Below are 23,927 nucleotides of genomic sequence, written 5' to 3'. Positions count from 1 at the left end.
TAAACTATTTAGACATGATTTTCTAAATCGTGACTAATTCTTAGAATGTGTGTAAAAGCTCTGAATCCCTCCAAAGAATCAGATGTTTCTCTAGAGAAAATACGTTCTAAGGAACTGCTTTTTTTTTTTATCACAATCAACTATTTTGATTTAAAATACATATATGAAGTAGATAACTTTTGTATACAGATTGTAAGCTGAATTACGCTAGCTCTTCACTTTACAAATAAGACAGATTTCCACAATAGAAATGTTAGAATAACAAGTCTTTTTTACAAATAAAGTGCAATCTACCTCTAGACGTTTATGGATAAGAGCGAATGTTAATTTTAATAGTAAGTTACAATTTATAGAAATAAATGAGGATTATAGATATGTGGTCCACGAAAAGTACATTCTTTTGAAGTACAAGGCAAAAGTTTTAAAAGTAACGATCTTTCTTTTTTAGGAAGAAAATAGATAACATTCCCGGTGGTCGTACGGACATTTCTTGAATAAAATAATTGAGTTGAAATTGTAAGAATAAATCGATATTCTTTTTTTTTATATCGATACTAGAAATGAATAAAAATATCTTCCTTTTTCGAATAATATCGCCCACTTAAACAGGAGGAAAATTTATTTTCATCATAACAATTCTATCATAATAGCGAAAAGCTATTACTCGTTATAAATAAACAGTTCCTTTTTCTTAAATGTTAGGATTTTGAGGGTGAATAGGAAATGTGTCGTATAAAGAGATTTATCGTAATATGCTGTACTTGTTATAACGAACTTTTACTCTATGCTTTCATGTGATTTTTCATATATATCTATCACCTGCAGCATCTAACTATCTCAATTTTAATTTTGTCTTTTGAATCTTTAGATCAAAAAATATTAGCAATATTCATTTGTTTTATTTTGTATTCTACTTTAAAACAGTTTTGTTTGAAACTTTTACTGGTCTCATATCTTAAAAAGTTCCAGTTTCCGCGATGAAATGCCCAGTGTGTCTGTTGTAAAAGTTTTTAGTTTGCGTATATAATAGCTAAATGTATTAACTTTTTTTCTAATTCAAAAAAAAAATAAAAAAACGCTCCTACAAAAACTGAAATTATATCAAGGAAAAATAATTACTTAAACTGTGATTAGAAATTTTAGGTTTAAAAAATTAAATTTGGACAATATAGAATATTTCAGAAAACAAAGATGATGGGCTGAATGATATATATTTTGCGACAAATATGAAGACTACGACTAAACCCCGATTTTGTATTTTACACTGAGTTAGCGTTAAAAAACGCAAAAGCGGGTAAATGTAAAATCAGGGTAAAAAAAAAAAAAAAAAAAAAAAAATAGTGCGTGGAGTCCTTTTGCGCGGAAGAAGTTAAACTTCGCTACCTGCGACGTTAATTGTAGAAGAATCAGCAGTCGTAGAAGGATCACTAGTTCTATTCAACGACTCTTTTTCCTGCTCCGCTCGCTTCCTTCCGTGCTCTGTAATCACGGTAATATTGTGCATTTTTCCCTCTTGAACCAGTGGAAGTTCTTGTGGTTCCCTTGTAAGGGAAGGTTTTCTATCTTCCTACTATGTGCGATTTTGGATAAATAAAAACGAAGTAAATTGGAGACATCACAACATTTAATATACACAGTTATTTACAAGTTAATATAAAATATATAAATCCATTAATACTTTTACATCCCAATGTCTGGAACGTCAATATAGTAATTATTATTATTGCGTTGTCTTAGCAACGTTGTTTTTATTTTTCATAAAACTAAATATAAATGCTTGTTATGTTATTGCTCTTGCGCACCACAGCACTCCCCCCCTAGTGAGGTACTCGAACGATGAAAAACCTCATGTGTAACGTGCTGGAATGTGCACTGTACGTCCAGTTCGTTACACATGAGGTTTTTCATCGTTCGAGTACCTCACTAGGGGGGGAGTGCTGTGTTACGAAGTCCGAAAGTCATCAAAGGAAATTCGAACAGTCCGAATGGTGTACTAATAGCTGTTTTTTCTATATCTGCTGGTTCCATGGGAATTTGATGATAAGCTCGATGAAGATCTAATGTGGAATATATAGTGCAACCTTCTAATTGGTGTGTAAAATCATGCAGGTGTGGTATAGGATATCTATCCGGTAATGTGGCTGCATTTAAAGCACGATAGTCTCCGCACGGTCTCCATTCGCCATTTTTTTTCTTGACCAGATGTAATGGACTAGACCAAGGGCTGCTTGATGGTCGGCATATGCCACGCTCAAGCATGTAGTCAAATTCTGCTTTGGCGATTTTTAGTTTTTCTGGAGCCAATCTACGCACTCTAGATGTTATGGGTGGGCCTTTTGTAACAATAGCATGAGTGACATTATGGTTTAAGTTAACTTTATTCAGTTCTATTTTTTCTGAAGATAAGTTTTTGAATTCTTGCAGTAGAGAATGAATATCTGGATCTAGATTATTACTATCGAGGGGTGTTAAAAATGAAGATGGTCCTTTGATTATTTTAGTTGAGACTGTCAATGATGTTAAAGGATCAAGCAAACGTTTTTGTTTAATGTCTACCAAAAGTCCATGTGCCTTAAGAAAATCTGCGCCAATTATTGGCTTTGAGACGTCTGCTATGATGAAATTCCATTTGAAACGTCTTCTCAAGCCTAAATCTAAACTGATAAGTTGCTTGCCGTAAATTTTGATTGAACTTGAATTTGCAGCATAAAGTTTAAAATCAGATGGGAACAGTTTATTGGGTTTTGGCGGTGGAATTACAGACACGTCAGCCCCAGTGTCAATAAGATAGTGCCTTTCGCTTGACTTGTCAAAAAGAAAGAGGCGGCAATTTGGATGGCCGTAGTCGTTGGCCTCTTCAATCGACTGGCCCGTTAGTTTTCCGAAGTATTTGTTGGTTTTTGAAATTGGCAAGGTTTAACACAGCGATGTGCCCTGTTTCCAAATTTAAAATGGTACCAACATAACTTATAACGAGAAGATTGGGATCTCGAACGGCTACGGTCTCGAGCTGTTACAGATTTATCTTGAGGTCTACTCCTTGTGATGAATGTATCAAATTTCTTAGTTAATTCTGCAATACTAATCTCCAATGAATTAAGCTTTTCGTTACTAATGTTATTATGCTCGAAAGTTTTACTGGATACTTTATCAACTGTGCATAACTCTGCTGAGCTAAATATACCAATAATTTTGTCTGCCATCTCTGCCATTTTATCCAAAGAATCAGAGCTAATAGATAATATAGCTTGAACCTGTTGTGGTAGCCTCTGTAGCCAAAGTGATTTTAACAATTCCTCAGAAATGGAATTTTCAGCCAAACCTTTCATTTGTCGCAACAAGTCAGATGGACGCTTATCGCCAAGATTAAGTGTAGTCAACACCTTTTTTAACCTGGCTTCTTCAGAATCTGTCAATCTTCTTAACAATGCATTTTTTAAGGCGTCGTATTTTCCATTCATTGGCGGGTTTAGCAAAATATCCTCTACGAAATCTAAGACATTTTCGTCCAATGAGGCGACTACAATGTTATACTTAGTTAAATCACGAGTAATATTGCCGTTAGCAAACTGTGCTTCAAGTTGTAAGAACCATAACTTAGGTTTATGTCGCCAAAAAATTGGTGGTTTAACTGCCACTTTGTTTACTTCTAAATTCACATTATCTTGAGTTGATGAATTTAAATTATCGTTTGTGCTTTCCTCCATGTTTAATATAAAGATAATTATAAAATAACGGTAATGCACAAACCTTTCTTTTATCCAAATAAAATCTTCGCACTGTTAAACTGATCACGTCCTGAGGTCACCAGTTGTAAGGGAAGGTTTTCTATCTTCCTACTATGTGCGATTTTGGATAAATAAAAACGAAGTAAATTGGAGACATCACAACATTTAATATACACAGTTATTTACAAGTTAATATAAAATATATAAATCCATTAATACTTTTACATCCCAATGTCTGGAACGTCAATATAGTAATTATTATTATTGCGTTGTCTTAGCAACGTTGTTTTTATTTTTCATAAAACTAAATATAAATGCTTGTTATGTTATTGCTCTTGCGCACCACACCCTCACCTGGAAAATGTATTTGTATTAATAATGTATGTGAATGCGTCATAATGTAATTTCAGAAGAGAAAACCTAACAATCAATTGATATTCACAAGAGACGTACCTTGACATAACCTTAAATCTGTCGCATTGTCCGTGAAATTGTTTTCGCTCATTTTTTACAATTGTTATCCACTAAATTTGAAAATAAAAAATACTACCCTATTAAATTATATGTGTATCAAAACAAACTAAAAAAATATTTATAGAAAAGCAATACTTTATGACTTTTATTATTTTTATGCTAGTTAGAACCAAAACAATATGGAAATGAATGAGGGAAAACTGGATCCTACCACGTGATTTCCCGGCCAATAAAAATGTAGCGTTAAACATTTAAAGCTTTCTTGTTGGAAGTCGCATAAGAAGTAGAATTTTTTCCCACTCAATAAAAAATTTATTAAAAAAACATTGTGAATCTAATTGTGAATCTAAACCATTCTCGAATCCTTCTGAATGTACACAGAAAATTTCATTTAAATCAGTCCAGCCGTTTAGGAGGAGTTCAGTGACATACACACGAACAGACGAAATATATATATAAAGATTACGAGCCACTAAGGCCTTCCCGCAATTGCTAGAGAAATCATGAAGGTTAAAAGCTCCATAATATCATGATGCGACTTTTCTTGTAGATTATTTTCAGTGGGACTAACTTCGTGATCGCCGATGTTACCTTGTTCTGAAGGGAATCTATTATTGAAAAGAATATATAAATAAGAGTTTCTACATTAATTAGATAAGTTTTTTTTTAAAAAACTTCTTTTTATTTTTAAATGTGAAAATTATCGACAATCTGATTTAGGCGCCCATAAAGAATTGAATTCGTTAGGTTATTTTTTTACTTTCTTTTAATTTATTAATAACTTTTTGGATGAAACTTCAAATAATTTAATGAGTTTTTATTACTGATTTTAAATTTATAAATCTTGTTGTTTTTATTTTTAGAAATAAAGTTAAAACAAAATTTATTTTTGTCATTTGGATTTGGACATAAGTTAATCAACTTTCTTTATACAATAAAATTTGAAAGGTTTGCGTATTTTATTCATTTTTTTTAAATCATTTAGCACTTCGTTTTATTAGAGAGTATTATAATTTTTTTTTAAATATTCTTTTCATATTATTTGTTAATTAGCTAAATATATCATCGAATATCACAATTTTCTTATTTTCAAGAAATTAAATCTTACTTTGTTTTTCGTTCATAATTCGGTCATTATTTAATTTAATTTAATTATTTATCTGAAATGATAAGGTCCCGCAGTGGACTGATCGTTAAGACACGGTTCCCTGCAGATCACCGAAGTCAAGCATCACTGGTTGCGGTCAGTGTGCGGGTGAGTGACCACTTGGATCAGTCTGTGTAGGGACCGAGGGTGTGCGGTATTGGTCCTCGTTAACTGTTCTACCGTAAAGTGCTCGACTTCGCGTGCAGGTCGTCGAGCTACCGAAGCGGGGGTGCCATCCTATCTGCAGAGGATCAAAATTGTGATGGCATGTCTTCGGATCATCCTCAGTGATGTTTCCCAGACCGTCGCCAATAGCCCATTGCGCAGCTCTAGTGTGACGTAAATGAACTATAATAACTGAAATGATAATAATAAAAAATAGTGTTTTAAAAGCGTTTTTTTTTCTAAAATTTATTTAGCACTTTGTTTTAAACATACAAATAATTTTTAACGTTTAATTTAGAAATGTAACATTACGATCGAACTTAATAATTATGTAATTATTTATGCATAATAATACAAGAAAATATTAATTTGTAAAAAACGCTTTAAAAAAAGTTTTTAACACTTTGTTTTACGCGTATTATGAATTTCTAAGCAAACATTTCAATAAATATTTTAAGTAAGATTTGTACATTGTAGTCAATTTATTTAATATCTTTCTTAAGCAAAACATATATATCTTCAAATTAATAAATTGATTTAAATCAATCTGAGTAAGAAGTTTTGATAGAAATCTGACTTTCTGTGCCTTACAAGTAAAATGAAATTCAAAAATACTGTATCGTGATACATCGCTATATCGCGATGCAAAACTGACGATGCATCACGATATATAATTTCTAATATCGCCCAGTCCTAATCACTACCATCGGGGATTTAATTAGATATTGAAATTTAATGAGTGCTGCAGTCCATATACACCGACTGCGGAAGCCGTGCAAGTTGAATCTGAAAGGACAATAACGTTCCCGTTGGATACCGAAGAGTTCCGAAGGATACCGAAGCAATTTTCAATGTAATGAAGGTTGATTTAGTGGATTAATAAAATCTCCTTACAATGGTGACCTGCGGACGTGATATGAAGGTGCCAACATTGATGGATGGTCCCCATTGGAAACAGTTGATTTGCTTAAAAATATGCTGCTCAGAAAAAGAAAAAAAATCCGGTGAGGTAAATAAAGTCTCCCGGTTAATAAAACAAAAAAAATTGAGAAGAAAAAAAAATGAGCGAAATGGAAAAATGGAGGGGAAAAAATTATGAGCAAAATGCTGTAAGCAAAAAAAAAATGAAGTAAATATAATGAGCAAAATTTATATAAATAAACAGCATGAATCAACTAGTGGTATCTGTTCATCGAATTCTATCAGATAAAGTTCTGGAAGGGGAGTAATGTGACGTAACTACCACTATAAATATTAAATACCGAATCACTAGTATATAAGACATGTTAATTTGATTCTATCTGGAGGCACCTTTTGATAGTTGAAGGTTGACCTAGTCTAAAAATAAAATCCCTTCATTAGCTTCGTAAACGTTTATTTTTGCATCTTGCAAGTCATCATAATCAAGAAAAAGAAAATGATTTCCTTACCAGTTCCTCAGTATAACGTTCTTCAAATTATTTTATCATTTCAAGGTTGAAATGTTTGAGTTTGATAGAAAAAATTCCACTCTCAAATTTTACAATTTAAGCTCCCATTCTTTCTTCTTCTTGTGCTTTACTCATCCCATCTCAAGAGGGAAATCCTCTCTCACTGACAATAAAGTGGAATAAAAAGAATGTTAGAACAGCTATTAAACAAGTCTCTCTTTTTTTCAAAAAAAAAGGCAAAGAACTCGGAAAAGTTTGTGCGAACTTTATAGAGAAGACGCGACTTTTATCTGTTAGAGAAAGGTATAAAATGGATTTTTCTTAATACGTAAAATCTGGTATAACCGCTGACTTGAATGTATTCTCAAACCAGCAGAAAATGACGAAGAAAGCGAGCTAACGTACAAAACAGACGACGTAAAACCGAGGCTTCATTGTATTTTGCTTAGCCAAGATCAATGCTAATTTAAAAATATTATGCTACCACTCTTTTTTCACGAAACTATTACTCTGGACTCTAAGGACTAGTCACAACAATTATTTTTAAAAAGCAAGTATTGCTCAAATACCTGCTCCCTTTTCTAAGTAACCACAAAATCCTCCCTTCTAAGCTCCTTTCGTAATATCTGAATGACCGCAAATTTAAAAAAAAAACTAGTTAGCAAAAATGAAATATATTGCAAAGGTTTTGTTTTCGTAAATAGTTGTATTTCATAAAAATAATTGCAATGTAAATAGTTGCATTTCAAAACAATAACTGCAATGTAAATAGTTGCATTTCAAAAAAATAATTGCAATGTAAATAGTTGCATTTCAAAAAAATAATTGCAATGTAAATAGTTGCATTTCATAAAAATAATTGCAATGTAAATAGTTGCATTTCATAAAAATAATTGCAATGTAAATAGTTGCATTTCATAAAAATAATTGCAATGTAAATAGTTGCATTTCATAAAAATAATTGCAATGTAAATAGTTGCATTTCATAAAAATAATTGCAATGTAAATAGTTGCATTTCATAAAAATAATTGCAATGTAAATAGTTGCATTTCATAAAAGTAATTGCAATGTAAATAGTTGCATTTCATAAAAATAATTGCAATGTAAATAGTTGCATTTCATAAAAATAATTGCAATGTAAATAGTTGCATTTCATAAAAATAATTGCAATGTAAATAGTTGCATTTCAAAAAAATAATTGCAATGTAAATCGTTACATTTCAAAAAAATAATTGCAATGTAAATAGTTACATTTCAAAAAAATAATTGCAATGTAAATAGTTGCATTTCATAAAAATAATTGCAATGTAAATAGTTGCATTTCATAAAAATAATTGCAATGTAAATAGTTGCATTTCATAAAAAAAAACCACAAGAAATCCTGAACGTGGCGATTCGTCACTACGACAAGTTGTGCCTGCAACGAATTGTGCCTGCAACGAATTGTGCCTGAGACGAATTGTGCTCACGATGAATTGTCGCTGCCACGAATTATTCCCACGACCACTTTCGCGATAACAAATTATGTGTGATAAATTGTCCCACGACCTGTTGCTCAAGACGAATTGATGTTACACCATTTGTATAGAATCAATATGTATATTGCGTTGATGTTCGTGCGGCTAGCTAAAAAATTTATGGAAATACGGACATTTTTATAAAATATTTTTTTGTCGTTTTGCGCTTTTGTTTTAGCCATAACTTTTAAAATATCCAACAAAACTAAACAAAATTTTTGGAACATTATTATTTAAAATTTTTTTTGAAAAAAATCTCTAAAATTTAAGCAAGATATATAAGCATTCAAAGTAGACTGCCATTAAAACATTTTAGTTTTTTACTTCATAATTTAGTAGTGAAACATATTTGGTAACGAATGAAAAATGTCCGATTCGAATAAGTTGAAAATGTTTAAAATCTAAGCAATTTTTGTAAATTTTGAAAGAAAGCTCTGACTGATAAGTGGTTTTCCATACGTTTCATTTTGAATCTTGAGATAAAAGTGTAAATCCGACTTTTTAAAATACGATTTCTCAAAAATTATTTCAATCGATTTTGCTCAAATTTTGTGTTTTGCCATTTAAAATTGAGTTTTTTAATATTATGTAAAAACTGTATGCCTTACAATTCAATATTTTTTCTGACTATTATAAAATAACATAATAAACATTTACTAAAAGTTATTTTTTAGCATGGAATTATTTTAGGATAAACGGCGTTTATAATTGCGTCGCAAAAATTTTCTTAATTCTCTCAAAAAAATTATCAAGATATGGCAAAATATATAAAAAGTAAAATTTAATAAATTCAAACTTTAGACCAAAAAACCAAACTTTACTCCTTCAGACACTGAAAAACGATAATAAAATATCGTTCACTATAAATATCTTGCTTGTTATTGTAATGGGTTTCTAAAGAACGCATATACTAAAGAAGGTTTTAGTCATGCATTAAAAATATATGAAAGATGTATAAAAATAAATGAAACTATGAAAGATAGATGAAAATAAAGATAGTTAGTAATTTATTTGAGCATTAATTTTAAAATATTTGATAGTAATGTTTTTTTTATTACTTGTACTTTTTTGTACTCTAATTGCATTTTTTTTTTTATTTAAAAAAGACGTTCTCTCGTAGCTGTTCCATGCTGTTTGTTTTGAAAATTATATCCTACAATACAATAAACAGTTGCAATAGTTTGTTTTGCATATGTATTCTCTGGAAAGCCTATAATTTCCTTGCCACATAATAAGTTCTAAATTGCTTTTTAATAAATTATAACCAATTGGTGTAGAATACAGTAACCCATGACTTATTCACATAGGTTCAGAGCGGAATACATAAACTGTCCCACTGTTTTATAGAATACAAAAAACTACAAATTAATATTGGAAATTAAAATATATGTATAAAAATCTTATCTTTAAGGTTAGACTTTATTGTGGCAGCAGCTCTCGATCAAAATTTTCGAAATTTAAATATTGATCACCTTTAAATATTAAAAATAGATAAAAGATAACTTTTAAATTCTTTGACGTTAAAGAACACACTAGTGTGATCTTAAATTTTATAGGAAATGCCCAGAAACCCATAAAGAAGATTATTTGTTCTATTCGGAAATCAAAATAAATCCATTTTATATATTAAGGAAAGTGAGACGATGAAATTGTTTTTTTTTTTTTTTTTTTTTTAAGTAGTTTATTGGAATTTATGTTTCGTTAGATATGTTAATCCATCAGCAAGAATAATTAAAAAACTAAAGACTTGATATTATATCTCTCCATTATCTTTTTTAAATTAATATTGAAAATGGAAGTAATTAAAGAAAGGTTTAATTGAAGGAATTTAAAGTGAATTTTTTCATTTTCATTTTTTTAATTAATCATTAATTAATTTTTTTAATCATTTTAATTTATCAAAATTTCCTGCTTAATATTATTGAAGCATGCTAATTAATAAATTAACCATATGAAAATGGGGATTAAAAATAACTAGGTTTGATATTCTTTTAATTAAATTTCGCGTACGATAAGTTCGAGTACTTTTTTTGCTGTATTAAATTTTTTTTTTAATTTAAAATATATACTGAGCATTATTAATAATATTGATTCCTTATTCATTTCTTTCTACCCTTATACTATTAGTTGTATAATTTTTTTTTATCTAATTTGCTACGATTAATTTTTAAAAGCAATCGAATATGATTATTATTTACATTTTTTTAAATTAATTTTAAGATTATTTATTTTAGTAAAAATTTTTTAACGAAATGTTTATGAATAAATTACCTTAATAGTAAATATAAATCTTTTCGGCTCAGCCCATCAGATCAAGGCCCAGAGGTCGACCAAAGCTGAGATGGGCCGACTGCGTGGAAAGAGACATTTCAGTCTTAAGAGTCTCAAACTGGAAGACAACTGCCAGGCAGAGGCAGGCCTGGAGGAAGTTGATTGAGAGGGCCAGGGCCCACCCGGGGCTGTCGTGCCATTGAGGAAGGAAGGAAGTAAATATTTAAAATAATTTCAATTAAAAATCATAGATGCATTAAAAATAAATACAATCTGTAAAATTAAAAAAGAAAGAAAAAATTTTTAAATTATTGATTAAATTCTCCCAAATTTTGTTTCGAAGAAGTAAAGTGTAATATATCAACTATATTGTGCAGACTATATTTTACGTACCAGTGGAATAGTTTTGAGATTAAAAACTTAAATACTTCTGAAATTTTATTAATCAGTAATCATTCGAACGATTTCGTTTAATTGTAATGTGCCTTGAAGTTTAAAATCTTTTCGACCATTATTAACATAAATAATAAAAAAAAAGTAATGAATACGTTAAAATCTATATCTAGCATAAAATTATACTCATGTAAATAAGGTTTACAATTAGGACCATAAGTTTTTTTTTTTAATTCTCATTAACAGTTTCATAGAAGTAGCGAAATATGCAAAAAGTAAAATTAACATTTTAAAATTACATTGAAATATTACAAGGGGACGTAACTTTTTGACCGCTATACTGATTATTGAATACTGATATTGATGATATTAAGACCAAGGCCATGTATTAAAAATTAAGACCTTATATTAAAAAAAATTGTGAATAAAAATGTGGATCTTTTATTCTTTTTTTATCTTTAATTAACCTCCTCTCGAAATTTAATGGTTGCACAATATACAGGAATGAATTGTTCTTTCTTTTTATTTTGTTCATTGGTCAACGGAGACTTATTTAAAAAAAGTAAAATTTTCAATTAAATTGGAGAAAAAAATTGGAGTTATTGTGTTGCGAGTGTGAAAAATGGTGTTTTGAGTTATGGTGAAGAACTTTACGATAACTGATTGAATCCATGCGTACACCAATGCAAAACTTTTTGTATGCTTTTAGGATAATCTTACAATAATGTATTTAACGTGGAATTACTCAAGAACAAAGTTTTTTTAGAAATTATTATTATTTTTTTCATTTCTAGTGGGTTGCTGCCATAAAAGTATGCCCACAAACTTCTAAATAGGAAGTCATAAAATTATTTTAGTTAAATTTTCGTAAGCTTTTCACCATAGCTAACGCTTCAATGCTATCCATAAGATTAATGTGTAGGTTGAGGTGTATTAAGTTCTAAATAAAAATGTCAACAAAAAAATAAACTTTATTAATAACTGATAAAATATGAGCAGATAAATCCACTGTAAAATTATAGAAAATATATTCAGACAAAAATCTTGCAATTAATTGAAATTTATTTATTAACAGTTAAATGAGGATGAATACACAAAACAAACATTGCCTGAAGCAGATCTTTAATAAATTGTCAGTCTCTCGATAACATGTATAGTTCAATGATAATGAATATGCTCATTCAGATGATTCAATGTGATAGAAAAAGCTGAACTCCATTTCAAAATTTACACATGTTTTTTTTCTTTCATGAACCTAATAAAGTAAGATTTAATTAGTACAGAGCAGTTTGTAATTTTGTGGACATTTATTTCAAAGCAGTTTGTATCTATATATATATTTCTCTTACACGGCGACAAAAAAAGCCTCATTACAACTCCCCGAATGGCAACGCTAGAAAATCGACCAATGATTGCCCTAAAACTGTCACATGCCAAATCTAGCTGAGGTGGCTCAACATATAGCGCTTTTAAAAACGGAAACTGAAATAACCAGAGAGCATCAGCTACGGCAATCTCATACTATTAAGCTAGGCTGAAGTGAGTAGTCTTTGTCGATAGAACTCTATTTTAGTATTTTGTCGAAAGCGCTTTTTTTCACGAATTTATATATTACGAATTTATTTGACGATTTTTGATTTATATCACGAATTTATTTGCTTTATTATTGTTATTAGTTATTCATTGAAAAATGAGTCTCAGTCGTGCTGTTACGCTTTTGAATTTTTTTTAACGAAAAAAGTTGTTATATGGATTTGAATGATTGTTTTGAATTCTTAGAATTTTGTGTATTTGCAATGTACCTAAGTTAGTAGCGAGTGAAGCGAGCTTGGTTTGCGAAGCAAACCTTATGAGATTGCGTAGCAATTTTTGGGGGTTGGCGAGAGTTAGCGAGAAGGGGGCGCAGCCCACTAGTATTACATAATTTTCATTATCTCCTAAATTTGATTTATGAAGCTTTATAATAAAATTCACTATATATAATCACATTTAACACGAGCCAATCAGACGAAGTGAAACGCCAGATATGGATTTAATCATGAATAAAAATTTATTTTATAATCAGAAAATTAAAACATTCAATTATAATTTTATGCAAATTTTTATGAACGAATTATGTAATAAATCAACCTTCTGTTAATTAATAAACTCAAATTTAACAAAAAAAAATTTTTTGATGAATTTAAAAATAATTTGTTCATTCTAATTAGTTAAATCTTGTTAACTCTTAGTAATTTACTCAAAAGAAAAAAAAAATTCAGAATTGTAAGGACTAAATCACACGACTCAGCATCTTACGCCAAGGGCTAAATTAACTAGTGACGTAAACTTTTACTGTCACTTTTTATGTTGTTGTACAGTGTAAATCAACCTTCCGTTAATTAATAAACTCAAATTTAACAAAAAAAAATTTCTTGATGAATTTAAAAATAATTTGTTCATTCTAGTTAGTTAAATCTTGTTAACTCTTTGTAATTTACTCAAAAGAAAAAAAATTCAGTATTGTAAGGACTAAATCACACGACTCATCTTACGTCCAGGGCTAAATTAACTAGTGACGTAAACTTTTACCGTCACTTTTTATGTTGTTGTACAGTGTAAATCAACCTTCTGTTAATTAATAAACTCAAATTTAACAAAAAAAAATTTCTTGATGAATTTAAAAATAATTTGTTCATTCTAATTAGTTAAATCTTGTTAACTCTTTGTAATTTACTCAAAAGAAAAAAAAAATTCAGAATTGTAAGGACTAAATCACACGACTCAGCGTCTTACGTCCAGGGCTAAATTAACTAGTGACGTAAACTTTTACCGTCACTTTTTATGTTGTTGTACAGTGTGCAAAATAAAAAATGGATCACCCTAAACAAATTTTGATCTAATGATCGGATCTTCACGTTCTTTAATGGTTCGGGGGGATGACCTGAAATGAACTAATTAATCTGTGCAGACGATATTTTACGTTACGAAATCAAACACAAAATTGTACTTTCTCTGTATAAACACACCATTGTTTCAACACATTTGGATTACGGACTCCCGAAGTATAGAGGGTAACCGCAATCTGGAAAATATGATCCCAATTTGTCAGGATGGCGGTCTATGTTTGGACCCTTTAATGTTAATTTTATATTCTGAAATTTTTTTTGCACGCAATTATAAAATTCGTTTAACCAAAGATAATTTCATGTAAAAAATAATTTTTAATAAATGTTTATTATTTTTTTACATTTTATTTAATAATAGTCGAAAATATTTTTAATCTAGTTTTGAAAAAGACGTATTTTTAAATTTCGATTTCTCAGGAACTACTCGACCGATTTTGCTCAAATTTTGTATTTTATTATTTGAAATTACAATCTTTAAAAGACGTATTTTTAAATTTCGATTTTTCAGGAATTACTCGACCGATTTTGCTCAAATTTTGTATTTTATTATTTAAAATTACAATCTTTCAACTGATGAAAAAAAATGGTATATTTAGCATATGAAACATACATTAAAAAGTTTCATGACATGGTGAAATACGCAAAGTAAAACTTTGGATCGCAACTTTTGGGTCAAAACTTTGGATCGCTGTCCTGACCAAACATATTTCCCAGATTGACACTACCATTTAATATTGGGGTTAGAAATCCGGATACGTTAATAAAATGGTATTCAGCACGCTTTTGTGCCTGTTTTGTAACTTAAAACATCATCTGTAATTAGCTCATTTGTGTATTCGAACGTTAAAATCAATTATTAGATCAAAAGTTATTTTGTGTCTTTTTACTTATACATTATTTATTTCTTACTTAAAAGTTATTTGTTATCCGCGTATTTTTTGCGTACTGTACGCGAACCAATCAGTCGAGGGTACATTTGTACCTACGCATTACAAATCAAACGTTGTCATCTAGTTTCAACTACCTTAAAATAAAAATGTTACCTTAGGTGACTTTTGGCACACATTTAGGACATCTATCTTCAGGAAGTTTTTCTTCCACAGTTGTAGGTCCACACTTAATTTGTGGACAGGGGATAGGGTGGCAAATACAAGTTGGGCATCCGTAAGGGCTGAACCTTTCAAAACGACAAGGCAGTTCACAATGCATTGCGAGACACTTAATCTTCTCTCCTAAAAGCAACAAAATATTTATGGCACCACATTCGCCAAAATCTCTATTCAATTAAAAATAGAAGTGGGCAAGCAAAAAAAGTTAATTTACAGAGTAATATATTTCATCCATTTTGTTCCTTTCAACATTTCCCCCCAAAAAAATCTTTTTTAAATTTTGTTGTAGTTAATTTAAGTCGCACTAGAGCTGCACAATCGGCTATTGGCGACGGTCTGGGAAACATCCCTGAGGATGATCCTAAGATATGCCATCACAATTTTGATCCTCTGCAGAGGGGATAGCGCCCCTGCTTCGGTAGCCCGACGACCTGCACGCGAAGTCTAGCACTTTACGGTAGAACATTTATACGAGGACCAATATCGCATACCCTCGGTCCCTATGCAGACTGATCCAAGTAGTCACCCACCCGCACACTGACCGCAACCAGTTATGCTTTGACTTCGGTGATCTGCTGGGAACCGTGTCTTAATGATCACTCCACTACGGGACTTTTTTAAGTTTAATAAGCATGAAAGTGAAACAAAAAGTGTCGTTTCTCCAATAACTTTTAACCGAATCATCAAATTTTTCGTATGCATGTAAAACAATTAAAATATACTAATTAGGTAACAAATAATTAAGTTCAAGAAATTTCATCCAAAAACGTACATTCAATTTAAAAAAAATATCAGTCTTTTTTTCTTAAACTTAAGTTTTTGACCAGTTGAAAGTTTCAGCCATTTAATGTTATTTAAGCTTATTTTGATTTATATTGCTTGCTAACAGGGTGAGTAACCAATTTTTTTTCTCCCACTCACTAATATCTAAATATAATTCATAACAAATATTCTGAATATTTTTATAATCTTCAAAAAAAGTTATACTCTCTTAAGCTGTGCAGTATCATTTGATTAATTCTAAATTGTCAATCATTCAGTCTTTTAAAACATTTCAATTTGTTAATAAGTTATTTATTTATTTATGTTGCAATTAAGTAAACGAATTTTTTTAAATTTTGCTCTTTATTTTTACCCATTCGAAGTTTCGCTCTTTATCTTTACCTGGTGGGCACCTTTGAACCTTAATCACTGAGGTGAGCAATAGCACAGATACCCATTCATAGGGTGGGCCACATTCACACAACAGAGGACAACACAGAGAGAAATATCCATGCCCTGAGCGGTATTCGAACCCACAACCATTGGCAGCGCAATTACGCACGTTAACACCGGCCACGTTTCCGACTGGTTTCTGTTCCAAGTTTCCGAATCAAATCGAGATGTAAAAGATATTGATTGTACCTCATAATTCAAACTATTTTTGGTCGTTCTCAAAGAAAATATTAAGAATTTGCAATAATTATTATTTTTTTAAATTTATATTTTCCTGGAATAATCTTTTTGTTCAGTAGATCTGTAATTCTGTGCATTTTTTATTTGAGAATTTAGAGCCAGATACGAATTAAAAGAATAGCAAATAAAGTAAAAATAGCCTTAATTGATCAAAAATTCTACAACTTTTATCAGTAAATAAACGAGACGAGATTTCCTAGTCTGTGAGTTCAATTTTATTTTAAATCTAACTTTTTATTTATTATGGCAATTAACTGAATCAGTCGAAGACATTAAATTTTTTTTCAATGGGTAATTGGGCAATAGCAAAAAAAAATTATGATCACTCTAAAGAGTTTTGAGACATAGGAAAAATCCCTTTTCCATGGATAAAAAAGGCTTTACAGCTTTTTCGAGTGTTTAAACTGCAATTTAGATAGAAATGGTTGTATAAGGACGTTGGGAGAGCAGAAATAAAAAGCAGCCTAGAATACATTTATACATTTTTATACATATCTACATAAAACTAATACATAAACATAAACAATTAACATCATACATAAAACTAATAAGCACAATGTAAACATAGCAAAAAATTATCTATATTATATAAAACGCTAATACGTACGTATGCATCTATAAAACCGATGATATTTCTTTTCTCGCGTTGGCAACAGTTTTCATTTTTAATTGATAGGCTTCGGCGCGCAAGAGCACGTAGTGAGCATATCATATGTCTAATAGGGTGAATTCTCACCGAATTATGAAAATTATCTTCATCGAAGCCGATGCTTTACATCCGGCTTTCAGTACTATTTCATATTGTTTTACAACACATGGTTTTAGCCCTCTGGTGGGAAAGACTTTAAAATAAAATTTACAACAGTTACTTTTCTCAACAACTGAAATTTAGAATAGTGTGATTAAGAAAAATATGTGAACTGTTTGCAATTTCAAATTAATAATGAAATGCACAAGTTTAGAATCTTCTACAGTGAAAAGTTTTCGGAACTTCAGTGTTCAAAAAAGTATACAAAAGCGAGACGTTAAGAACGTATCCAATGAGCGAGCAAAGCGAGCATCGAATTGCGAAGCAATCCGAAATGAACTGCGAAAGCAGTTCCGGGGGTTGGCGAGCGCAAACGAGCAGGGGGCGAAGCCTCCTTGTTGTTAAGTAAAATGGCATGTCAAATCTAACTGTTCTTATATAATCTAATGCTAACCGGATAGAATTTTAATTACTGTCAATTATTTATAGAGCCTTTTATTCTATTAAAAACTGCTTATGAAAAAATTAAGCAGCGAGTTGTCCAATAATTAGATTTAATCTACAATCAGACAGCAAAAGAAATACAACACCTAACCTAAGCGGGATTTTTTTATTTTTTAATATAAAACTTCAGACCATTTAATGACGATAGACACCAATTTCATTTCAGTGGGTTAACTAGTTATTTTGTAACAATTATTTAAAATTGATCGATTAGCCACGCCCCCAAAAACGCAGTTAGTTTCCCCATCTCGGCTGATAATGTCCGAATATATTAGGAAAAATACGACTGCGAAATGCATCTTGCAAACATATTTTAGCTAATAAGAGTATAAAATTTTAAAATGCAAATTTCGCGTCCAGTTCATTACTTAGAATTAATTCAATATTGCACATAAGAAGAATTATTACAAATAAATAATTATTTATTTTTTGTAGTTTTTCAGGAAAAACGGTTTTAAGAATAAAAAAATAACTAAAAATAAATAAATAAGGCATTAAGAATAATTTGCATCTCTAGTAAAAAACTTAAAAATCTAAATCTTAAATATTTTCATTTCCTATCTGGGATGAAACTATTCGGTGAAAAATTTCGAAACTGTTCTTATTTCTTACAACACTTTAGAATGGCAAAACTGATATTTTCGATTAAAAAATATCAATTCTCAAACCAAATGTCCTTCTCTCTCTACATTAAACTGAAAAATTAACTCAATTTTGGCAAAAAAAAATTAGAATAAAACTTCTTTGTAACAACATCACTACACCGTATAACAAGTTTAGGTTCGGCCAATTCTGTTTACCCAGGTTTTATATACTGACGTCATAAGCAATCCCCACCTCTTTTTGAGTCACCTGAAGTTAGTTTCGTTTTAAGCTAATTTCGAGTTCTGATTTTAAAAATTACTGGTCAATTTTGAACATACTGATTTGATTTTTGAGAGTTTTGTGTTATAGACTATTCAAAATCATCAAGATTACGCGATTGGTACATGCAGATTCCTCATTAGTTTCTATTTAGTCATTGTTATTAGATCTTATAGACACCGAAAAGATAACATAACTCCGATTATTGACAAACTAAATAAAATTCATTATCATATCCTAAGTATGAATTAAAATTTAACAGCAATTTAATTGCATCTAATGTCTTCATAACCAAATGAATGCCTGAATTATTTTCTTTACCTGTCTTACCACTACAAAGACACATGGGGCAGCGCTCTGTACCACTTGGTTCCCGTTCCATTTCACAGCCAGGGCCGCATTTTGTTTGACGGCAAGCAGGATCTGATACAAAAACACTGTAAGGATTCGAAAGCAAAGGAGAATCTGAAAAAAATAGAGAATGTAAAATAACTCCCGTGACATGAATTGTTGTAGTTTTATGCGTAAACAAAGCTTTTCTAATGAATTCAGTTATTGGTAAAATAAGACATTACTCGAATAATTCTTATTTTAGATTTAATAGTTTTGTTATTATTTTTGAATCTTACAAAGAGTATTGCATTCATCAAGATGTAACTAGTTAAATTTTACCAAGTGCAAATACTTGGAATCCTGTATTTTTTACCGCATAATTGATAACAGAATTCTTAGCGCTTTCAAGCTGCATCTAGTGTATTACGACTAATGTGCAACTGTAGTCCGTTTAATAGTTTTCATTTTTAAAGTCAACTAAAATACGTTTATCAGAACCTAGACGATTGAAGTTCAAAATATAAATAGCATCTAAAATTACGGATAAAATGATGGATGGCGTGTTTGAAATTTCTATGTAAAAAATTTTCTCTGTTTTCAGCTGTAGTCTTCTACCAGTAAACGTCGAGGTTCTACATTGTTTTTTGTGACACAAACAGTCAAAGTTCTCCATTGCAGTCGCAATCTTTCCCTCCATGCCGATCCAATTATTTCACTTAGAAATTGCATCAATTTTGGACTGACTTTCACTGTTAATTAAACAATTTAAATTAAACAAATCGAATAGAATATAAATAAGAGAAAATAAAAAAGAAGGAACATTATCTCTCACGCTTTGGGAGGGGGGAGGAAGGTTTGCAGCGGATAAAAATGAAACGAAAAACTTGCTAATTCAGTAATGTATAAAAGTCATAATTCGAAGAAAGGAATGAATTTTTTTCTCTTTAAAAATATTTGATTATACGATTGATGAACTTACACTTCCTTTGGTATCGATCACAAACACACGTAGGGCATGGTTCAGCATTGTAATCGACGCGACATCCTACGTCACACTTAGGAATCGAACACGTCCTCTGGCATTGACATGTAGGGCATCCATTGTTCCCAGGTACTTCAACACATCCTGGATCGCATTTTACAGGAGAACAAAGAGGACCTAATCCTATATAATAAAATAATTCTATCAAAATCATTATCTTGTATTAAAGTTGGTCTTTTTTATTCTTTTTTACCCATTGGCAAAATGGGTATTGGTTTGGATTTCACGGAGTCCTCATTTTTCAACCACAATAATCAAGAGTAATAGTATACAGTGCGCATGTGTTGCTATGGCGACCACTGCTGTTTGATAATTTTTTTAGAATTCTTTTTTTCACTTTTAATTTTGTTATGCATTAAGTTTGTGAGTTTATTTTTGAGATATGGCACCAGAGAGATCTCATAAATACTTCTTGAGTTGTGAATAAAAGAGAATTTCTTTATTTGAACGTTATTTTTGATTTTATTGTTTTAATTAAGATTCAGAAATTCTAACCTACAGTTCAAACTGGATCGTTTTCAATACTACTTCAGGTGAATATTACAAATAAAGAGGATCCAAACTGATTAACACGGTCTCAAAAGTTGAAGCAAGGAAAAATAACGATGCAAAGGCCTAAGCTTACCGAGGCTGAAAAAGCCAAAGTCAAAGAGCGTAGACGGGAATAGCTTAAGCGTTATAATGGCCGTCCTAAGATTCAGAAATTCTAACCTACAGTTCAAACTGGATCGTTTTCAATACTACTTCAGGTGAATATTACAAATAAAGAGGATCCAAACTGATTAACACGGTCTCAAAAGTTGAAGCAAGGAAAAATAACGATGCAAAGGCCTAAGCTTACCGAGGCTGAAAAAGCCAAAGTCAAAGAGCGTAGACGGGAATAGCTTAAGCGTTATAATGGCCGTCCTAAGATTCAGAAATTCTAACCTACAGTTCAAACTGGATCGTTTTCAATACTACTTCAGGTGAATATTACAAATAAAGAGGATCCAAACTGATTAACACGGTCTCAAAAGTTGAAGCAAGGAAAAATAACGATGCAAAGGCCTAAGCTTACCGAGGCTGAAAAAGCCAAAGTCAAAGAGCGTAGACGGGAATAGCTTAAGCGTTATAATGGCCGTCCTAAGATTCAGAAATTCTAACCTACAGTTCAAACTGGATCGTTTTCAATACTACTTCAGGTGAATATTACAAATAAAGAGGATCCAAACTGATTAACACGGTCTCAAAAGTTGAAGCAAGGAAAAATAACGATGCAAAGGCCTAAGCTTACCGAGGCTGAAAAAGCCAAAGTCAAAGAGCGTAGACGGGAATAGCTTAAGCGTTACACACAAACGGAAAAACGAAAGGATTCGTTCGCAAACGCAAGCATGAAGCCTATCCCTCACAAAAGTACCAAAGTGGTTGAGAGAACTGAACCCTTCCGAAGAGCGAATGGTGACTCTCCGAACCTCTTTCATGCAAATATGAGAACTCGGTGTTGATCACCAGTTAGGGATAAAAGGATCCATTGTTAACTTACCCAATGACTTGCACAAGACTGTAGACTGTGCAAGACAAGACTGTAGACAATATAAATGATTCATTCGCTATTCATGTAAAATTGAAAAAAAAAACCGATCTTTCAAATCATATTTCATGTATGAACTTGTGAATCCGAAACGAGTGTATGATGCAGATTACAATCTTCATCCAGCACTATTGTACCAATCCTGAAATGTTAATATTGATCTATATTGGCTGTTCAATGTCTATTCAGTCATCAAAAGAATTCACACATAATGTGTCTGAGCTGCATTTAAATATGTCTGCGAAATTGTATACCGAGCAGTTCAGGATTAACAGTTAAAGATGTTCAAGATGAAAACGCGATTAAGTTTCTTTTCCAAAAAAAATTAGACAACCACTATTTTGTCATCTGTGATTGCCTTGCGGCGATCGCAATTTATTTATTTATTTATTTTTTTAATTCTTTTTTTTATTTACTCACTTTTTTATTCAAATTGTGTAAACCATTTTTTTGCGAGAAAATTAGATACTTAAAAGCAGTTGTGTTATATGTCTACTTTTTTCAGTTGCTCAGAAAATCTGAGCAAATTCTACCAACAAGTTTTTTATTTTTAATTTTTTTTAAATAAATTTTTTTAAATCAATTTTTCAAATAAATTGTCCTGCAAAAATCTATTCTTAACACGCTATTATTTTTTTTTACTAATCTTATTTTTAGCAAAGAGATTATAACAAAGAGGAGCTAAAAACGTAGAAAATTTATCGGGAAAGGAATAACAAAATAACACATTTTTACCACAAGTAAATGTGAACGTTGAGATTCAGTTGCATTCTAGTTGTGTAGCTGATCTTTCTTGGTTATTATTAAAATCCTTTGGTGTAGAATTTTATATAATATCAACTTTTATATGATTTATGAGATTTATCAGAAAAAAAATTCGAATTCGCAATAAATTCTAATAAGTGTAAGAAAACTGATTTATATTGCTTTATTCATTTCACAGCTCATACTAGTAAAAGTACCTAAAAAGCACAAAATGAACTTTAAAAACAATCTTGTCGCAATATATGAAATCTATAAAAGTACGGAAGAACTCGTTGGAAAGTAAAATCGGAAGGTAATATTTTGTCAAAATTCACCGTAATTTTTTACCTCCCTTTTTTCAGAAATTGAATACTGACTCAATAAGGATTCTTTTTTCATTAGCTAAGTAGATTTAGAACTAAACTTAATAGAAATCTTATATTCATTTATAATAAAAACTATAGTTTTCATCGCTCGAGACTCATGAAGAATCTATTTTACTACATTTTGAAGTTACAAAATGTCTTATGAGTAGAAACGAATTTTATACATAATTATCTGTTGCCAATCTACCATAAACTTGAAAATAAGGAATGAATTAGGACATTTTTTATTTTGAATAGACTTATAAGATACAAACACGTTCCACCTGATTTACGTTAAAAATTTCCAACACAAGTTAAGGCTTGGTTTCTTAGGACGGGACGCCGTCAGCTGGAAATCAGCGCTAACCCCTTATTGGTCCATTTGTGAGTTTGATAGTATACGTCATCCAACGGTCATCTTGAACTACAATTGCCGTCCAACTCAACTGCAGTTGGATTACAACGTGACGTTAACCACAGAAGCAATGGCGGACAACATCCAACAGCACATTGAAATCAGCCAAGATTTTGATTTTGACATTAAACATAGCTTCTTCATTAAACATAGCACTCTTCATTTAGCTCAGCTACAATGTGTTTTTTCTTGGACGAAGTCATTATTTGTTCTCTAAAACACTGGTCGACAAAAACAAAGTCAATACAAATTCAAAATAAGTATTTGTTTACGTTATTAACGCATGCGCAATGAGAGATAATGTCTGCGTTGGACCGACTGCTCACGCTGAGCTAACAAAAAAGTATTTTTTTGGCGTCAGCTCTGCGTCAACTTTCCGCTGACGCCTAGATAAGGCGTTAGTTCTAAGAAACCAGGCCTTGAGCTAACAAACCAGTATTTTGTTGGCGTCAGCGGGACGTCAACGTCCCGCTGACTCCCAGATAAGGCGCTTGTCCTAAGAAACCAGACCTTAAGTGGTTCATTCAAGGGAAAAATATCAAAATATTTAATAAAATTATACCTTCCCACATAGCCCTGATGTATCTTTTTCTTTGGTTACGTATGGATATAGATTAAAAAGTTTTCGGAATCACTAAAAAATAAGCAAGTAGAAAGTTAAAAAAATAAACATGCTTATAAGACTTTATGCGTTTTCTGACAGGCATAAGCCATCTCATTTTTTATTTTTTTAGTTGCTTGTTGGCTTTGGTAGAATTTTTCTC

General features: G+C 31.0%; 1 protein-coding gene across 18 annotated transcripts in view; it reads right to left on the bottom strand.

The window, feature by feature from the left end:
• Positions 1-12,077: 12,077 nt before the first annotated feature.
• LOC107446012 (uncharacterized) overlaps positions 12,078-23,927 on the bottom strand; it is a 210,484-nt gene continuing 198,634 nt past the window's right edge. For all 18 annotated transcript variants that reach the window (XM_087167539.1, XM_087167533.1, XM_087167538.1 and 15 more), the window contains 4 exons: positions 20,007-20,192; positions 19,016-19,159; positions 15,058-15,246; positions 12,078-12,381 (listed from right to left, as the gene is read on the bottom strand). In XM_087167539.1, coding sequence (XP_087023665.1) covers positions 15,059-15,246; positions 19,016-19,159; positions 20,007-20,192 — 518 coding nt within the window. In that variant the 3' untranslated portion in view covers positions 12,078-12,381; position 15,058. The remainder of the gene's footprint in view (positions 12,382-15,057; positions 15,247-19,015; positions 19,160-20,006; positions 20,193-23,927) is intronic.

The sequence above is a fragment of the Parasteatoda tepidariorum genome, chromosome 7 (assembly GCF_982258835.1).
Source record: "Parasteatoda tepidariorum strain Cologne lab strain chromosome 7, Ptep-v5.0, whole genome shotgun sequence".
Lineage (NCBI taxonomy): Eukaryota > Metazoa > Arthropoda > Arachnida > Araneae > Theridiidae > Parasteatoda > Parasteatoda tepidariorum.
The sequence above is the reverse complement of the archived record's forward strand: the minus strand, read 5'-3'. Positions and strand labels throughout refer to the sequence as shown.